Below are 19,985 nucleotides of genomic sequence, written 5' to 3' on the forward strand. Positions count from 1 at the left end.
ATAGATAATCTGTAGCTGGTTATTCTCCCAGACAGTCAACAATAATAATCTGAATGAGGAAGATTTTAAAAAATGCAGCTGGCAACTCTGTGGGTGTGTTGGGTTGGGTTTTTTGGTTTGGGTTTTTTTTTTTTTTTTCCTTTTAAAAGAAACACAATATAAAATAAGTCGGAGGCACCAGAAACAGCTCCAGCCTAATTATGAAACCAATAAATAATCCCTGAGCTCTAACGTATGCAGATGGATTTCCAGAGGAAGCAGCCAGGGCTGCGTGTGCAGCAGGAACGGGGAAACCTTGGAAGGGGGTGGAGGGGGGGGGGGGGGGAAGGAAAAAGGCTCTGCGGGGTCCGGGGGGGGTCCCCCAGCCGGGGGCTGCGCGGTGCTGCGGGCGGACCCCGCGGAGCGCGGTTGTTCCGCGGTCTGGAGCGCGGTGGAGCCAGCTTGGACGGGCTGCCCATTGACTGCAACGGCCACCGTCTCCTTGCCAAAAAAAAAAAAATAATAAAAATAAAAATCTTCCCAAACCCAGCCCCAAACCTCTTTAAAAAGGAGAAAAAAAAACCACACCAGCCCACAACACCAAAACCCCCAAGCAACTTCTTTCCCCCCCCTCCCTCCCTAAGCAAGCGGAGCCCAAACTCATCAGGCGCTGATGCAAGGAGGGGTTTTGGAGTTAACTGCGTGCAGGAAATCTCTCACATCCTGAGTCCCAGCTCGCTCCTCTCTGTAACTGTAGATGATGGGGCTGCTCTCCAGCCCCAGCTGATGAAAGTTTGACTCCCTCAGTCTGGGCTAAGATGTCAAAGCGGCTCCACGCCGCGCAGCAGCGCTGCCCCCCTGCGCAGCCCCCGGCCCCGCTCTCCGCGCTGCTGCTCGGCCTCGGCGGGCTCCTCTTAGCATCACCCGGGGCTCGAGGTAAGTTGGCCGGCTGCTCCCATGTCCCCTCAGCCCTACGCCCCACGTCGAGGGGAAGAACAGCGGAGAAGTGACTTTTCCCGACGCCTCAGCGCGCCCGGGGACGCTTCTCACCGGCGGCTCCCGGCGCGGAATTTGCGCTCCCCGCTGCGCTTCACCCCCCTCCCCACACACCCGGTCCCCCCCTCCGCGGTGCCCTCCCCCCCCCCCCGGTTTGTCCCGCTCCCTTCCTGCCTCTCCTCGCTGCGGGATGCGCTGGGGGGGGGGCGGAGAAGGGACCCGCGTAACTCCCGCTCCGCCGTGAGGATTTCCAAGCACTTCCCGAGAAAACTCCGCGTTGCAGCCTCCTGCTCCACCGGCCTCTCCTGCCCCCGGGAGGGGGAAACTTGTCCCGGGACCCCTTCGGGGGGTGCCCTGCGGGGTCCCCGCACCGCGCGGGGAGCGCTTACCCCTCAGGGTCCCCCTCCAAACACCCACCCGAGGGCTGGGGCTGAATTCGGGGCTTGGGAGCAACTGTCAGAGGTTCGGACTCGTGTTTCCAGCCGGGAAGAGCTGCCTGAAAAAGCCAAACACTGGTGGGAAAAGCTTCCCGGCCGGGCAAAAGTTGACTCGCCGCTCTGCTCATTCAAAGTCAGCTCAAGGCAGGGAGCGGTGGCCTCGGTTCTGAAGGTGTTTTGGGGCAGTGTCTCTGTGATACCCCTTTTACAGACAGGGAAACAGCCTAGGAAAAGCGGCTCGGCTCTGCACAGCAAATCTGGGGTTTATTCTGGAACGACTGGAGGGCTCAAACCCTGTCCTCTTCACCAGGCAGCAGCTGACAATGCATATTTGATGTGAGAGAGGAAAGGAGATTCTCTTGTGTAAATACAAGGAACAGCGCTGGAGAGCACGGGTGTCCCTCCCTGTGTGTTACTACAAACTCTTCTCCTGGGTCTTTTTTGCCTGGTAACTTTAAACTTTGCAAATGTTTGCTGATCTCCAAATTTATGCACAGCAACTTTCACTGGGACTTTGGCTCTGGACTTGCTAAGAGAAAGCTAGAGATCTATATTATCATGTTAGCCAGCACACTGAAAACCTAGGGCAGACAGAGCAAGCTGCTTAATTAAGCACCTGGGACTTATGTTAATTAATTAACAGGTGTTGATGCTTTGCTTTGCCTCTGTGGGGGAGACTTAACTTCTCATTGTCAACACCTGTGCTTATACTGAATCTGCATATTGGGGATAAAAGCTGCAGAAATTCTCAGATAAGGAGCTTTTCAGTGGGTTTTTTCCTTGGCTGAACGGGGAGGTCTCTTTGGGTCGAGTTGGAGATGTGCCTGGATGGAGGGTGAAGTCTGAGGTAAGGTGCTTCAAACATTCATATATGACAGAAATGAAGAGCTGAGCATACCCCAAAGTAGTTGTCCCTACAATAAGATAAGAGGGCAAACTGTGGGTGGCTTAGGTACAGCTGAGAGTGGAACGGTAAGTGGGGGTGGAAATCCTGCTACCCGTGTTTTGGTTTTTCCTGAGAGCCAAGCTGAACTCTCTTTTCCCTGATTAAGCTCTCTGTAGACTTTGTTTCAGCTCCTCATCTTCTTGGTGCCCACCTTGAGATGTCTGAGCTTGGGCAGCAGTGGTGCTTGCTGACCCTTGCAACTCAGCTGGTTTTTGGGTTTGCCTTGCTACATCTCCCCTCCTCCTCTTCTTTCCATGTCCAGAACTTGCTCTTTTTGCCTCTGCAGCCAGAGCGCTCAGTGAACATCCTCTGCTTTTCCTTTAATTCCTTTTTTGTTTGGTTTTGAGGTGTGTTTTTTTTTTCCACCCCCCTGTGGAAGGAGAGAACAGCTGTAGCTTTGCCAGATCTTGTGCTGCTTTCTTGGTCGCAGAGGTGCTGAAAGTTCCAGCCACTTGCTTCTAGACCCGGTGAGGAAAAGTCCTCTCAGCTGCGCAGGCACACATCTCCACCCAGCCTTTTAAGTTTTGCAACTCCTCCCTCAGCGGGCTTTACTGCTGTGCCCCCTCTGGGCTCGGTGTTAGGGACCTGAGGTGCTGCCAGGACACCCTAACTTTTACATAAACACACACTTAGTGCTTAAGACACAAGTTTAAGGTATAATAAGCCTTGAAAACCCGTTTTCAAAGGTGGCAAGAGACGTGCTTAACGTGGGACTGCCCTGGTAACAATTCTGATGTTAAACAGACATCATTAAGTTATGAGCTAGACAACTTGAAACCAGCCTTGCCACTCACTTGTAGTAAAAGTTTCTAAGTTTTATTGTTTTACAGTTGTCTTTTCCAGTTTTCAGTATAAGCAGCTCTTGGTAAGGACCTCATGGACAAAAAGGAAAACTAACTGAAGTACTGGCCTCAAAAAGGACAGTTAGCTTTGCTATCCTGGTGGAGGGTCATATCTGGTAGGTTAAGATCTAACCTTATAGATTTAGTCAAATGCTTTAAAACTCTACATCTGTGTAAGCTTTCTGCAAAGTCAAGGCCTTCCTGTATCTGGGGTGGACAATGGAAGCAATGGTTAAACTCCAAGCTGGTGTATGGGGGGTAGCTCTTAAACCTCTTTTAGCTATTGGGTGTTAGCTGGAAAAATGGCTGAAAATGGAAAATCCTAAAATTGCAGCCTAAGATGGTTTACCTTCAGTTAAAATAACCTTCAGTCAGGTTTTGGTTTTGTGCCTGACTGGTGCTGCGTTGTCTGTAATGGACGCAAATTAACAGAAGAAGAAATATTTCCTAATCTCTCGCTTTAAACCTGATCTCTCCAACAGACTCTGTGCTTTAGAGCTCACATTTAAATACTGCCATCTTTCAAACTGTCCCAGCCTTTGTGGCAGATATTTACAGTCTGTGTCTAATCACCTTCTTGTTGGGTGATTATCCCTATCAGGTCCCCTGCAGACTGCCTGGCATGAGCTGTCGCTGCCTGTGGGGCTCCCTACATCCATGCCAAAACCCACCAGCTGGGAATATTATGCCCACTCTCCAAATCATGTTTGCATCATTAACTCTCCTGCTCACTGGGGAGCTGCTGGATTGTTGGCTGGTGTCTTGTCACCTCTTGCTTTCCTAGAAATCCTTGGAAAGGTCTCCATCCAGCCACGAAGAACGTCCTTGAACTAAGGATAGTAGTGATGGATGTGGGGCAATGGTTTTAAACTGAAACATGGGTTATTTAGAGGAGATATTAGGCAGAAATTCTTCCCAGTGGGGCTGGTGAAACACTGGAACAGGCTGCCCAGAGAAGCTGTGGCTGCCCCATCCCTGGCAGTGTTGAAGGGCAGGTTGGATGGGGCTTGGAGCAACCTGGGCTGGTGGGAGGTGTCCCTGCCCATGCAGGGGGTTGGAATTAGATGATCTTTAAGGTCCCTTCCAAGCCAAACCAGTCTGTGATTCTATGATTGACAGGCTGTGGCTTTGGGCAGCTCTTCACCCTGCTCAAAACAGAGGTTGCCTGGGTGGTGTTTTTCTAACATGTGAGTGACTTCAGGATCAGGGCTGTGTTTGTCTGTCACTCCCACTCAGACTGCTAGCTGTTGCCAATGAAATTCTGTTTTAAAAGGCTGAATTCATGTAAAGGCCTATTTGATCCTCCACCAGCCGTGTTCAGACCTCACCTATCCTAGTCCTGACCCGTTCATCAGTAGTGGTCCCTGTGTTTCTACCACACTTCACATTGCCATGTAAATTGTCTAAGGTTTCCAGCTGGGCTTTGTTCATGTTAATACTCAAGTGCATAATTTTGGGCAGTCCCATTTGTGCTCCAGGGCTGCAGTGTGGTGTGTGAATGGTGAGGAGGATGATGGAGCTGACAGTACCTCTGTGTCTAGGGTCTTTTACAAGCCCAACTTCTGCTGAGGATGCTGCCCAGCCTCCTGTCTGAGATCCTGACTTCTGAAGCCTGCGTTTTTGAGGGCTGTTAGGGTGGGGTGTATCTTGACTTTCACTGTGGGAGTTGTTCTAAACCACCAAGTGACAGTTCTGGGGTGTTTGCAATTAGGGCTGAAGCACTGTTACATTTATATGGCCAGGCTCTGCTGCACCAGCAGGATCCACCCAGCTCTGCGTCTCACACAGCTTCCAGTCCTGCTTAGGATGCCAGGCCCTTCATGCTGTTCATGTTGGAGGGATTTTTTTACTTAATTCCTTTTTCTGTTTCCTATTTTTTTGCTCTACAAGTTCTTGTGTCTTACTCTAGATCCTTTTGGATTTTGCTCCCTAAATTGCAAGCACCATGTACCTGCATTTCAAGTACCTTTGAGACTACTCCTAGGACAAAATCACATAATCTCCAAAATTTAACCCTGAAGGCCTAAAACACTCCTGCAGAGGCTTTTCTTGGGTCCTGCTCAGTCCCCAGGGCAAATCTGTGACAAACTAAATTAAAACTCCATGGCCTCAATAAGTCTCTTAGTTGGTTTTTTGGTCTCTTGCAGTTGGTTCTTGGTAGGACAGTGTAGTCCAAAAGGACAGTCTCTCTTGTGTCTGGCTAACACAGACCAAAGTGCTTCAATTGCATTAAATGTTGATATTTTTGAGAAAAGGATCACCCTAACTGAGAAACGGTGGTATTTCCTGGGAACTCCCTGCTGGCATCAGTGTTTTCAGAAAGTGACTTGACCAGCTGCAACATCTACTTGGAAATACTGACTCCTCTCTTAAATCACTTCATGTTGTATCAGTAATTTTCTACACCCCATATAAATGAGTTTGCTGTTCTCTCTGCCTTGGAGTTAGGACGAAAAATAATTGGTAGATGAAGGGCAGGGGGTTGTCCATCCACAAGGTCAACACAATAAAACTGTTGATTAGCTGAACACATTCTGTCTTGTCCAAAATATATGATCTAATAAGGCAAGAAGTGCAGTGTTTCACGGCCTGTTAACCACACTGGATACTGCACAGCAAGGCACCAAAAGCTGGATGCAGAGTTTGGCACACGAGGATTTCTAACTGGTTTATTTGGAGATATTTGTTAAGAGGAACTATGTCAGTGCCTACAAACAGGTTAATGGCAGTTACCCTAGGCGTTAAGTGAAAAACCATCTCTGACAATGGTGAAAGTTTGCTGTTCTCTTGCTTCTGTTGTTGAATGTTTTCTAGTCCTGAAAACAGTTGATCAAGCAAGAGAAGCCCCAATGTGACTGGTTATCTTTGAAAGAATGTCTTAAAACACAGACTTCATTGGATCCAAATGTTTTTGGGATTTTGTTTTGATAGAATAATGTAAAAAAAAATAATAAAAATTAAAAAAACCCCACCAACCCAAACCTAATGCTACATTTAATAAGGTGAGCATATGGGCCTGACCATGCTTGGAGCTGAGCATCACTATTATCTTTGTACACAGCACTCTCTGCAGCAGTGGTGGTGTCCCAAAGACCCTCTGCTACTTCAGTGATGAGATGTGAAGAGAACTACTCAGTCCAGGTTATTTAAGCCTCTGTTTCCTTCTTTTGCTGCCATTGAGGGCACTGTGGTGACAGAGCTACAGCTGAGGAGAAAATGGGGCCTTGTAGCTGACTGGGAAGGGAACAACATCCTGGTCCTGATCCATGCTCCTTTTGGAGCTGGAGGTCATAAAAGTGCATGCCAGTTAAAAACCTCTCTTGCATTCTGACAGGGATTTTAAAGCATGAGGAAACATTCTGAGTGAAATGGTATTTATGTGCTCATCTGTCGAGTGTTAAGGGAGGAGAACTCGCCCCACTGAAGAGACTCTTTGGGTAAACACTCGGGGCTGTGGGGAGAGTGCAGGGCCATTGCAGAAGAAATCTTCACACTTGGGAAAGAAGGAGCTTTTTCATTTCCATGCCATGTGTGTTCCTTGTTTATGGGTCTGGTCCTGAGGATAAGTTGTCTCACCTCCATGGATCTGGCTCCTTTGTACAACCTGGTGCTGATGTTCTGTGCTATTAATTTAAAAACCACTTGATAGGATCAGAGGACAAGTAGGTTCAATGAACAAAGCTGTGTTAGTGACCTGGGAAGATATCCTGCCCTGGGGAAACAATAAAGTGAATGTTCATTACTCCTGCAGCTCACCTCCTGGAGAAGCCTGTGAGAGCCAGGAGTTATGGACTGATCCACTGCTTATGGTGACATTTGTTGTAAGGTCACACACATAAACCTGAGCAGCACAGGTGGCTGCAAGAACATTAAGTAACTCTTTAAGTTTATTTTTATTTAAGTTTCAAAATATAGGAAAGCAGATTCCAGGGACAGCTTCTGTGTGTCCAGGTGCAGTTATTTTTTTCTTTTTCTTTTGTTGTGTGATGTAAGGAGCAGATATTCCCCATGAAAACAAAAATGCCTGATGGACATCAGCTTGGGAAAGGAGTACAAACCATTTTCCATGCACGTGTACCTAAATTCATACTGAAGTTTGCTTCAGCTGGGTTTGCTGTGTTTTCAGTGCCATTTCCCAGAAAACATGGGAATGAATGAATGGTTTGTTTGCACCTGATGAGCTCAACTCCCACTCACTGGTGTTTTTTCACTGATGGTTGTACATGGGAAGGAGCATCCCTCAATACAGGGATGTAGGGATTCCTTGCGCTCAGGGGGGAGGCTCAGAAATCATTGGAGACAAAGGTTGCACTGTACCTTTTAAGAGACAGAGAGGAAATTGTATTTTGGGCAGCAATTTGGAACTTTAATCCGTGGAAAGTAGCCTTGCTTGAGGGCTTGGAGGGGAGAGCTGGAGGCAAGTTCTGGATCTTGCACTTAACGTGGGCTCACTGCTGAAAAGTGAATGTGTTCAGTCCTTTTTCCTTTGATGTTGGAGCTCCGTGGATTAGTTGTGCCTGTTCTCCTCAGCACAGGTTATTAGTTCTCTACTCTAGTATGTGTTTTTGTTAGGTGCTGCCTCACTGATGCTGGGGGCTGCAAGGCTGAGCTTATAACCAAAATGGGGATCTCTGGGACTGGGATCCTTCAGGGAAGAATCTGCAGTTTAGTGGGAAGCAGATGTGCCCCAGTGCTGCCTATGCTGGGGTGCTGCTGCTGCATGAAGATAGAACATCCTTCACTGTGGCATCCTGCAGATACCTGTGAGAAAGGCAACTCTTGATGTTTTCAACTTTTATTACTCCTCTCCTGCATGCTGCCATGAGAAAGAGCAACCAGGTCAATTGTCATGGTGTGCATCAGGACTTGGAAAAGAAGCAAGTTTAAAACAGGGTGACGGGAGTTTGCCTGAGCCAGCGTGTCACCTGCTTTTCAAAGTTATTTTGGGTTTGAATCTTGCAGTTAGAACTTGCTCTTTTCTGTGACCTCCAAGAGCCGAGCTCTCCCATGGGAGGAACCTCCTGGTGCACACCCACCACCCAGTGTGCTGAGATGCCCTGTGGGTCACTGCTTCTCTGCTTTATTTCTCTCATTTTGAAACCTAGAGAACATTTGGAAACGTTCTCTACGTTTTGCTACAGGAAAAGAAGACAACTCTGTCCTTGGACTGGTCCTGAATAGTAATTCCTCAGTCAAACAGAACAACATCACAAATGAGGCTGGACAGCTGTTTCCCAAATATAGTAGATGTATGTATTCTATACAGGGTAATAAAGCTTGGTTTTCACTACTTGAAACATTCTGCAGGCTCCCTGCCCCCTCCTGCAGTCAAAGGCAAATGTTGTTCTCCAACCTCCACTTGTCACATTTTGTTCTGGAGAACAGGGAGGATATTGAGATATACTGGCTTCTTTCCTCGAGTGCATTTCAATATGTATCCTGTATAATGAGAGCCCAAATCCTTCTCGCATTACTTAGGCTTTAATCACACTGTGCTCTCCCAAGATTGCTCTAATCGCATTTGCATCAGCAGGAGTAGCTCTGGGTGATGAGCAATATTTCATCTGCAAACAGAGGGGAGAGATCTCGTGATGAGGAAGGAGCTGGCAGTGCTGGGCTCCTCACAGAGCAGCTCTCTAGCGAGGAGTGGTGCTGCATCCTGATTTGGGAAATAGGGATTGGTGAATGAGCATGAACAAAAGCAATTTCTACAGTTTTCTTGAGGACCTGTCAAGTGTGATCATTCCCTTTTAATTTGCTAGGAAATGGCTTTTTGGCATGTGTGAACTCCTGAGAAGGGGGATGCTGCCTGGTGCAGCAGACATCATTTTGTACTTCAGCCATGACATGACTGTATATGAGAACTGAAAAGTTATATAGATATTACACCAATATATAAACCATGTGTGTTAGAAAGACAAGTTCAGTTTTGAAATATTTGCCTTAGCTATGCTTTTCACTTTCAATCCGTGCCAAACATGTGCTTGAATGACTGATGGAGTCATATGGTTCCCCGAATAAAGCACTTTATTGTGCGCAGACTTAGAGCCTTCCAACAGTTGTATTACAGAAGCTTGAAGATTAAGATGATCCAACTGCTTAGGGGGTATGTTCCACAATGAACATTTTCTTTACTTCCAGCACCACCCCCCCCCCAAGATTTTTTTGCCCTAAAATGTGTCGTTAGTTTGTTCAGCTGGTCGCCCAGTGCCACCGATCACAGAGCCTTTGGTGCAGAGAAGCAGCAAGTTACCTTCAAATTTCAGCTTTCACTCCCATATCCACATAAAAATGGTGAACAGATGACTTTTTCCATGGACCTAGTGAGATTTCTTGGGGGAGGGCTGTTCCCTGTCGTGGATTATTTCATCAGCAGAATTAGATTTAGGAAGGGGAAAACTCATGCAAGGAGGAGTGATGACAGGAGATGATTCTTAGAATTGTAAAACTGAAATATTAAAAAGCGTGGCTTTAATGCTGTTTGGTTAAAGGGGATCAGTGTGTCTCAAACTCCTCTTTCTCATCTGAGCACTCTGTGCCCATGGAGCTGCTCAGTGGGAAAGATCAAGTGGCCACGCTGCAAAGTCGTGCACAGACCAGCTCACAGTTGACAGACCTGTCAAGAGGGAGAGAGGATCTTTTTCCATTTGAAGTGGAAAGAACAGAGAAAATTAAATTCAGAAATGCCTGGAGTTGTCTTGCTCTTGCCTGTCCTGGGGCTCATCAAAGACCTTTGCTGACTTTTGGTGCTTTAAAAATGTTGTACATGAGTTGTAATTGTGCAGCGTGAGGGAAAAGACAAGATTCGAGCCCATAAAAGCTACTTGTGCTGAAATGCCTGAGGTCTTGGATTTGGGAATGGGGGAAGGAGGGAGAAAACAAGTAAAACTTTGTGTATAGTTAGGTGCCTTTTTTTTTTCTTTTTTTCCTTTAAATCATTATTTTCCAGGCAGGCCATGAAAGGACTGATTTTACTAGATTCTGTAGAGAGAATTGGTGTGCTGCTTAGATGTGCAAAGGTTAGTTGGGAAAATAATTTATGATTTTGAACTAATAAAAACTTTATTGCAAGAGATAAGATTTGGATTTTATGCACAGTCAAATCTTGCCCAGCCTTTTGTGCTTACACAGAGACGAGGACAGAGACTGGCATGTGATGCACTGTTTTAAAGCTGTGTCAGTGCTGGTACTGGGACAATGGCAGTACCTCACTGGTCTGGGGGAGTTTCTGATCTTGGTCCCCTCTTTGGAGAGGCTTTCTGTGTTTTCAGGTGGTGGATACAATAAAATTTAAGATGGATGGACTTTAAGGCAAGCTAGTGTTAGTTTGACCCTGTGCAAGTTACTGAGCTTGCTTTCTTTAACCATCATGCACTGGAAGTCTTGTACTGGTTAATTATGCAGCATTTTCGTATTTATTATCAGATATTATTTTGTTACAGTAAAAAGTGACAATTTACTATTTTTCCTGTCTCAAACAAAATGGGTACCATTCTAGAAGGTGGTTTCAGCAAGCTTTGTGCCTGGATAATGTTTAGCGTGGGGAACGTGTTGGCTTTTGCTGGAAGGTGGAGTGCAATAGAGGACTGGAAGCACACACAGCCCCACTCCTTGGCCAGATAGTTGGACTGTTGACACTTTTTGTTTTTTGGCATGATGTAGTCCGACTCCTAATGTTAACAATTTCCATGTAAAGCAAGTTGATGCCCAAGGGCTGGATGTGATCCTCTTTGCTCAGAAGCTGTATATTGTAAATCAGTCTAACCCTATGTGTAGCCACTTCTTTCTCCATGCAGATGCTGTCTCCTCATTTGGAGCACTGGATTTCAGGAGGACACGGGTGCACATTGAGTAAAGGTTGCTGATAGGGGATACTAAGACTGATCCTAATACATGTTCTTACTGTAAAGAGAAACCTTCTTCTTCCTGGTTGGTTAGTGATGGTCAGTGGGTAGTCAGTCTCTACTCCTTACCCAGTTTCACACCCCTCTCAAATTTCCTATGTTCACTGCCATCTTGATGGGCAACTGCTCGCTCCTCCTCTCTCAATGTATATGTTTGTTGGTTTGGGATTAAAAAGTTCTATTTTGAATCTGGAGGTGATGAAAGAAAAAAACAGTTCCTGAGAGAGAAGCCACTGATGAGGGGGACAAAGCTCTTTCGCATCCAAATCGTGGCTCCCTGACTGTGAACTAAGCTGAGGAAGCTGGAGAAAATGAGGGAAATGGGTGAACCAGAGCAGTGCCATTAGATGTTTCCAGGTTGTGGGAAGATTACTCTGTTCTATGACTCTTTTCCACCCTAAGGTTATTTGGGTGCAATGATGTTTTGTTGCAGGGAAAAGCAGATAAGCTGTGACTTGCAGTTCCAAGCCCCTTTGTAATATTAAAGACAACACTAGAGTAATATAATTTAATTTAGTCTTTTTTTATTATTATTATTTTTTTTATTCTCTCACTTCTGTTACTTTAGTAAGTCAGCAGTAAGTGCAGGGGGTGACATGTAGTGGGTGACAGACCACGTCTCTGTGCAGGAGGCCAGAGAGAGGGCTGGAAATTATGGGCTGGAGATGAACGTCCTGTGGCATCACTGGGGCTGATGGTCCCAGGCTGGGTTGCAGTGGGTGCTGGGCCTGTAAGAGTCCTTGGGTGCCTTGGGACCCTGAGGGAATCAAGGTCATGTCTGTGGGACAAGACATGTGGAAGGGGCCTCCCAGAACGTGTGTGTTCACCAGGGAAGGAAATAGAGTGTTGTGTGGTTGCTTTACCGTAGATATGTGGTAATAGATGGATGGTGTTTATAAACCACCCCAGCTCTGGCTCTTCTCTCCTCTGCTGTGCCAGGGGGGCAGAACCAGCTCTTAGCAGGACACAGAGATGTGCAGTTGGGCAGGTTTTTATGTTTTCCCTGCCACTTCAGCCCATTTTATCCAGACCCACTCAGTGCTGAGAGCATTCACCTTTGTGTTTATTGTCAGGACAAATAAATTGCACTACCTAGCTAAAAGCTTATTAATTTTAAGCAAATGCAAATCTGAAGTGTGTCTGGGCTTCCTCAGGAGGCACCAGCCATCAAACAGAGATGTCACGATGTGTGGTTGGAGTTTGTTTTGCACAGAGCTCAGAGGAGCTGAAATACAAAGCAAAAAGATGAAAACTGTTCTTAACTTCTTCCCCAACAAGTCCTTCTGTGATACTGTGCAAAGAAGAAAAGTTGTAGCAGTACATGGCAGATGAAAAATATTTAAGCCGCACAAAAGTCACTGACAGATAACATCTACTCATCTCACTATTTGTACAAAGTGTCTTTTATATTAGTGAGGGGAAAAAAAAAGAATAAAGGGCAGTACATCAGCTCGTGGGCTGCTCATGGATCAAAAGCATTACCTTCAGTGCAGGCTGAAAATAGAAAACAGACATGACTGTGAAGTTTTTCATGTGAAAAAAGTGGGAGAGGAGCTTGTGTCAGGAAGAACTGGACAGAATTTCACTGAAATGGAAAATAAGGAGGTGAGTAAGTAGGTGTATGTGACACAGAAGATAGGAAACCTGGGTCTAATAAAAATTTCTGGTATTACAGATGGCCTGATTTTCTTCCCCTCTCATGACACGTTACTGAAATTTGAATTCTCTGATTTCAATTATTATGCTATTTATATTGCTGTAATACCAAGAGTCTCTGTAGAGAATAGGCCTCATTATTAATGTAATGCAAACAACTCTAATGGTTCCAGCTTCAAAGACATCCTAATGAAAATGGATCAAGGAGATGAAGAGTGGTGTGGAGGAAATACCAGCACGTCTGTGTGTGTGAAGAACTGCAGCACTGGGAGCTCACGAGGTGGGATCAAGTGATGGAAACCCTTCATTAGCACAGATCTCCAGTCCTGTCCCATCTCCTGGTGCTTCTCAGCTGCTCTTTGGGATAACTGTGCTTATGCTCAGAGATGGGTGGCCCGAAACCAACAGAAGAAGACTGGGATTGTGTTTGGTTCAGTGCAAGGGGGATGAATGGTTTGGTGTTTCTGCCTTTGAGGTGAGGCCCATCGTTCCTCCAGGCTCTCTGAGGTTGCCAGCAGCCATCCCACCTGTGTAGCTACTCAGAAGCCCACAGCTCTTCTCCCGCTCAGGGCTGTTCTGGGGCTGCACATCTGTTTGTCCCATTTTTTCAATGTTTTCTGCACACCTCAATTTCCAATTTCTATGCCTACGGGTTTGGGGTTTTTTTGGCTGGTCTCCCTTCTTCTGTTTTTTTTTGTAGTTTTTTTTTTTCTCCTGACTCAGAGTCCTTCTCTACCGCTGTCTTTTCCATCTGCATCCACTTGTTTAGTCGGGCTCAGTGGCCCTTTAGGTGCTGTCATTTTTCCCATCACGTATCCATGTGTGTGGATCACTCTTTGTTGGCTGTAATCCCTTGTTTTTTGCAGTGTATTCTTTGAAGCTTTGCAATCAGGCTCCAGAATCCTACTTCTTTAAAGGATCCCTTTTTTTATCTTCCCCCTCCTTTCTATTTCAAGACTGATCTAGAGTTTACCTATCAGTTAGACAGGTTCCTTTATCTTGTGGCTTTTCAGAAAAGTACATAGTACAGAAATATAATGGCCTTAAATCAGCAAAACATTGCTATTTGAGTTACAAAAGAAACTGTCACGTCCATATGTCACTGTGAGGGCAGCTGGGAGTTAAGCAAGTGTGTAACTTTAAGCATGTGCCCAAGCGCTCTGGAGAATGAGGCCCCAGGCCTGGGCTGCAGCCCTTTCTCTGCCTTCTGCAGGAAGCTGTGATTTTTATCACACCCAATAATTTAAATAAAAACATCCAGATAAGCAGCAAAATATTTGGCTGAAGGAAGGCAAGCAGACAGAACTCGATCTTGTGCTTTAGAACGGCTGCTGCTTCAGAAGGGTTCACAAACCCTCAAGCTTGTCTGTTTTCTTTCCCCCAAATAAATTATCTTTTCCAATAAAGATATAACTGCTGCCTATAAACCTGTCTTGCTGTCTGTCTCCAGACTATCAGTGCTTCCGTGCAATATGTAGATAAATAAGGGTGTGTGGAAGATTCAATTTGCTCCCTGGAATGTGCCTTTGCACCACAAGCATCGCTGTGTCATGATAGAACAGGAGTGGTGAAATCTAACTGCACTTTGTGGAGATACTGTTCCCTTTTCCCATGATATTTTTATAGTGGTTGCACTTTCTGGACCACGCCATGAAATGTGGGAATAGCACATCTGTGCACAAATGCTGATCCCTCCCCCTCTCTTTTTTTTCTTCTGCTTTGGGCAATGTTGGGATGTTAATGCTTTGTGGAATTAATAAGAAAGGCAACTTGCACGTGTAGGAGTACCAGGAAGACTGGGATGCTTCCTGATACGTAGCTGCAGCTCCATGGTGTAAGACTGCTTGGAAGCAGTGTAGGTGATTTATCCATGGGAGGAAAAGTATACTCAGAGGGTTTCTTAAAATTTAGATTTCAAGAAACTTTCAGAGTACAAATCCTACAAAATAATAGAAGGGCCTGAGTCATTTAATTCATATAGATGAGACTGCTGCAGGGAGCCAAGGAAAAAAAATTGGGGCTGGAGCCAAGCTTGTCTCATTTCTCTGAGATATGTTTATAAATTTCTGTTCTGTGCAGGAAGCTTCATGCCTTATAATCAGAATAAAGAGCTGTGAGGTTCTGACTAGACCCTCCTGGGAGGATGAGAGGGTATCTCATGGCCGGCCAGGGAGGTGGTTGAATCACCATCCCTGGAGGTGTTTAAAAGACTGTGGATGTGGTGCTGAGGGACATGGTTTAAGCACTGCACTTGGTAGAGCTGGGTTCATGGTTGGTAGTTTTGGGTTATGTTTGGACTCAATGATCTTAGAGGTCTTTTCCAACCAGAAGGATTCTGTGTGATTCTGTGGTCTCACATCCCTCTACAGAGGTGACTCCAATTGCGTGCAGGGTTTGGACCATCGTTCCCAAGGGCTGGTGCTCCCAGACCTCATCACTTGGGCTTTTCTGAGGGTGGGGTATGAGCCCCTTCTCTACAGGAACATCCCTAGAAGAAGCATCTTTCCTCTCCCCAATGTACTTTATCTTTTTATCTCAGTTGTTTTGTTGGTGTTTTAGGGTAAGTGTGATTTTCGAAATACTCGTCTTCTGCCAATTTCAGCTTAACACTAATGACAGGACAGATGTTTTTCTGTCACTAAGTGGAGCTCGTTCTGCCCCAAACTCAGCTTCTGATGCTCTGAGAGCATTAGGTGGCCAGAGAGGGCAGGGAAGGTTGGTGGGATGGCAGCACCGAGCTCTGGGTTTGTGGCCAGCCCTGACCCTCCAGCTCTTTTCTCACTCCCATAAAATGGTTCATCCCTGAGCTGGGGTTGAGCTGCTCAAATTCTGCCCCAGCACCTTCCCTCTACCCCTCCTGGCACAAAGGCAATGAGGGGGAAGGAGGAAGATGGATAAGACTGTCCTTTCTCTGTTTCAATGGAGGGTGGACACCTTTCTAGGTGCTCACATTTCTAGGCAGAAATTCTTCCCTGTGAGGCTGGTGGGACCCTGGCCCAGGCTGGCCAGGGAATTTGTGGTTCCCCCACCCCTGGAAGTGTGGAAGGGCAGGTTGGATGGGGGCTTGGAGCTGCCTGGGCTGGTGGGAGGTGTCCCTGCCCATGCAGGGGGGTTGGAACTGGATGATCTTTAAGGTCCCTTCCAACCCAAACAAGTCTGTTATTCTAGGCTGGACTTGATGATCTTAAAGGTCTTCTCCAGCCATGGCAATTCTGTGTGTGATTCAGTGTGTGATATGATTCTAGAGCACTTGCAAAGACTCAGGTTTCATTCTCACAGGATCCAAGTGCCCCAAAGATCTCAAATGCAATGTGAAGAGCGTGCCAAACTCCACCAGCACCTTTATTGTCTCATGGCACCTGGAAGCCATCCCTATCTTCTCTTTAAGATCTATTCTCCATCCCATTTTGAGCTGTTGTACTATGAGATTGCTTTTCAGACCTCTGCTTTGACAGGCACAAGACCATTAGTATGTTTAATGAGAGCAAAAACACTTGGTGAATGTAAATAACATGTAAATGCATGTAAATAACTCTCTGACCTCGCAGTATGAAGTCATCTGCCTGTGCAGGAGTAGAGCAGCATTTCAGGGAGGGCTTCTGTTCTCTTCTGGACTTAATTTTTTTGATACTAATGAGAGTGTGCATCCTTGGTGCTACAGAGTTCTCAGTACTTCACCACCTCCTGGAGTGTACACAGAGAAATGCCGAGGCTGCCAAGGAAATACTCAGTCTCTTGTTGTGCACAGTTCAGACTTGTTAAAATGGAGTAAACCCACATATTTCTGTGTCTGAGGGAGTGAGGTGGTGCTTTAAGAAGTGTTTGGGGGGGTTATAAAATACCAAGGGTGAACCTGCTGTGTACAAAGAACCTGGAGCTTTGGGGAACCCAAAACCGGGTTGTTAGATCTGTCCTGTGACTCCAACTTACAAATTGTGACCCTGCCACAGAAAAGGGAAGGACTTAAGGGAAAATCTGGGATTTGGCCTGCCCTGGGGGAGCCTGTGCCGGGCAACTACAGGGTTTGTTCACCCCAGGGAGGGGAGGGCTCCAGTCACACCCCCAGGGACACTGTCCCCTCTCCTGCCACCACTGATGTGAATCGGATCCAGTGCGACTGTGTCTGGGGAGAACAGGGATTGGGGAGTGGAATGATCAAGGCTCCGTTTCATTATGGAAAAATAGTCCTGATGAAATCTTATCTCTTCTGAATCCCTGCAGCTTGTTTACCCTCCTAATAGTGATGCTGGAAAGCCACCCACCTACTGTGTTCCCCCCTGCAGTGGGGAAAAAACTCCAAATTCTAGTATGGTTATTAATGGAACACTTTCAGTAGTGGTGTTCATACCTCTCCAGTTTGTTTAAATGTAGGTCTTGTTTCCCTGCTCCTTATCTTTGCAACCTACTTATGCTGCAGAACTGCACCATCTAATCAGCAGTGGAAATCACCTTGACACTTCTCTCCCAGAACCTCGTCTCCTGTAGAAATTCGTGCAGCTTTCGCCGCTGACAATACGAGCCCACAACGTTTTAATGCTTCATTTTTTTCCCTGAATTATCTCCTTTTTGAAATGTGCTGCCAGGTCCCCCAGATATCAAGGCTCCTGTTGTCAGATGCTGTTCCTGACTAATGTGAATTCCTTCTCCCTGTCCCTAGGTGAGAATGTGGACAGCAAACTGGAGCCATGGAGACGGCAGATGCCAAAGGACCAGTCACAAGTTTATGAGATAACAGTTCCCTTCCTTCTAAATGGAGAAGAGTGGAGACCAGTAAATGGCATTTTTTCAAAGGTTAGTCTTCATTTTGCCTATTATTTTATTGCAAGATGTATAACAATTAGAATGCTTAAGGGGAAAGTAAGTGCACTTTTTTTCATCGTATCTGTTATAAGTGTAATTTTGTAGAGTCTCCTGTCTGAAATTCCTTACCTGATTTAAGAAAATGGACAAGGTCTTTGATTGAAAGTAATGCTTTTTTCATTGCAAAGTGGCCTTTTTATTTCTGATGGCAAAAACAGAAGCTTAAAGTGAAATAGGTTTTTTAAGAGGTTAGTATATATTACTTGAGATTATATCATACAAAACAGCCCCAAAACTGAGGGAGGAGCAAGAAAGACCCTCTGGTCTCCTGCTTGACTTATGAAGACAGGTAGCTCTTGTTTATTATCACAAAGATGTCATGGAAATCTCTTACCCAGACTTTTTAATTCAGTTTTGTGGCAGTTTACTTTCTGTATTATTATTATTTATTTATTAATTAATTATCAGAATGAGGAGAATGAACTTAAATTTTAAAAGAGTTTTAAAAGAAAAGGGAAAGAAAAGAACAAACCTTGTACAGAAACAATGCAAACAGCCCATTATAAACAGTTTACTGCAGTGGGAAAGTCTTTCATGGAGAAGTCCTGCTCCTTTTAGGTGGGACATGGTTTTGAATTGTGCTCCTGATGGACAGAGGTTGGTGTGACAAGAGATTTCAAAATGAGGGATCTGACTTTCATAAAAATCCTGCTTGGATTAAAATTTTGCTTCCTTCTTCTTTTCCCTTTCCTAAATGGGAACGAAGGGCCAGTCCTAGTTCTGAATATCTACAGTGATGAAAGGGATATCATTGGGGGTGGATAACAGCTTATCTTAGAGAGATAGCACAGATGGCTTGGTCCTAGATGTATGCACAACTCTATTTTTAGATCATTTAATTAGAACCAGGCATTCTCCATACAGGGTCCTTTTAGCTCCTCACTGTAGCTTTCTGAAAGAATTACAACAGAGTATCTTCATGTGAGTAATGATAATGTGATTTATATCATTAATTTGTTTCTCAGAATTGCTTTCTGTTTAAGATGAACATTAGAGAAGATTTGTGGTTTGGTAGAAGGATCCACGTGCTGCATCAGCACTTTTTGCTTTGAATCCTTCTTTTCCATGGAAACTGTTATAAATTACACACACAAAAGTGCAGATCAGGCTGTGGGAAGAACAACAGCATTAAAATGGTAGAGAAGAGTAATGAATACCTTGTCACATCAATATTGATCAAAAGCACAAAAGTTAAATACTCAGTGGTTGAATAGGCCCTATTGTTCTTCAACTCATTTCAAAGTGGTGCTCTGTTTTATTTTAATTTTATATGAAGTGAAGAAAAAACATAAATGATGAAGTACTGTCTGCTTGTAACCAGGAGAATGGTATTGCAATAGAGTATATAGCAAAATAAATAATGTAGTGGTTATAAAAATGCCAAAGTATTCAAGTTCTTTGTGTATAGATAATTGTCTCACAGTGATCACCCCATTCTCCCATCCTTTGATCATAAATCCTTCTGCTTAACAATTAGTCCCTGAGAAACCACAGGAGCCATTTAGTGCATGTACTCTTTCTTTCCCATCTCAAAGATAAAACTGGCCTTTTATTTACCCCAGGACTCACTGCAATATCTGTTGGAATATCTCACTGAGTCTGTGAGGAATTATTTTTAAGCTAATGACTTTCTCACTGAGGGCCATCACAGACACACAGACCTGCTCCCCAGCAGCGAGGAGATTACATTTACTGAGGAGAAAATAAGAAGTTGCTTACCTCTAACCTGGCTTCACTCCAGGACAGCTAGGGTGTGCTTTTTCAAGGACATCTAATGATTTAGGTACTTCCCAAGAACGACGGTTCAAATTAACGGCTGGAAAAATCCAACTTTAAAATCAGACATGGAATAAAATTCTATTTAAAGAATTTGGGTTTCCCTAAGTATACATGTAGAGTTTTGTTTCTGGAGAGAACCTATCATTTTCTGGGCAGATTGTTTCTCTCCCCACCCCAGATCAAAGCTATAAGGACCAAGGCCAGGATCTCCTTGTGGCAGCACCATGTCAGAAACCCTTCTTTTTTAAAAAATACACATATGTTCACACAAACACTTTATCTAGTGAAGCACATTTAGAAAATCAAGTATGTAAACTGAAAAGAAGATTCTGTGGCAATGCATGGATGCTTCTGGAGCTGCGTGAGGCCGTTGATCTTGGTGGTGGTGGTAACATTTCTCCTGGCATCTCTTATGGAATTCGGAAAATTTAGATCATTCTCAGTTGGAATATTTTAATGGTGCCCAGTGAAATTCTTTTATTAACTGAGTAAAAGATTGGGCTGCTAATCCTGAACCCGCTGCTAAATTTAGTGGCTACTATTTGGAGTAGCCAGTTGGTGGTGGTGAGGAACTGAGTGGGTGGGT

General features: G+C 45.1%; 1 protein-coding gene across 1 annotated transcript in view; it reads left to right on the top strand.

The window, feature by feature from the left end:
- Nucleotides 1-797: 797 nt before the first annotated feature.
- ADAM12 (ADAM metallopeptidase domain 12) overlaps nucleotides 798-19,985 on the top strand; it is a 183,370-nt gene continuing 164,182 nt past the window's right edge. Inside the window, exons 1-2 of the mRNA XM_051618022.1 lie at nucleotides 798-915; nucleotides 17,418-17,551. Coding sequence (XP_051473982.1) covers nucleotides 798-915; nucleotides 17,418-17,551 — 252 coding nt within the window. The remainder of the gene's footprint in view (nucleotides 916-17,417; nucleotides 17,552-19,985) is intronic.

Source organism: Apus apus, chromosome 4, assembly GCF_020740795.1.
Source record: "Apus apus isolate bApuApu2 chromosome 4, bApuApu2.pri.cur, whole genome shotgun sequence".
Taxonomy (NCBI): domain Eukaryota; kingdom Metazoa; phylum Chordata; class Aves; order Apodiformes; family Apodidae; genus Apus; species Apus apus.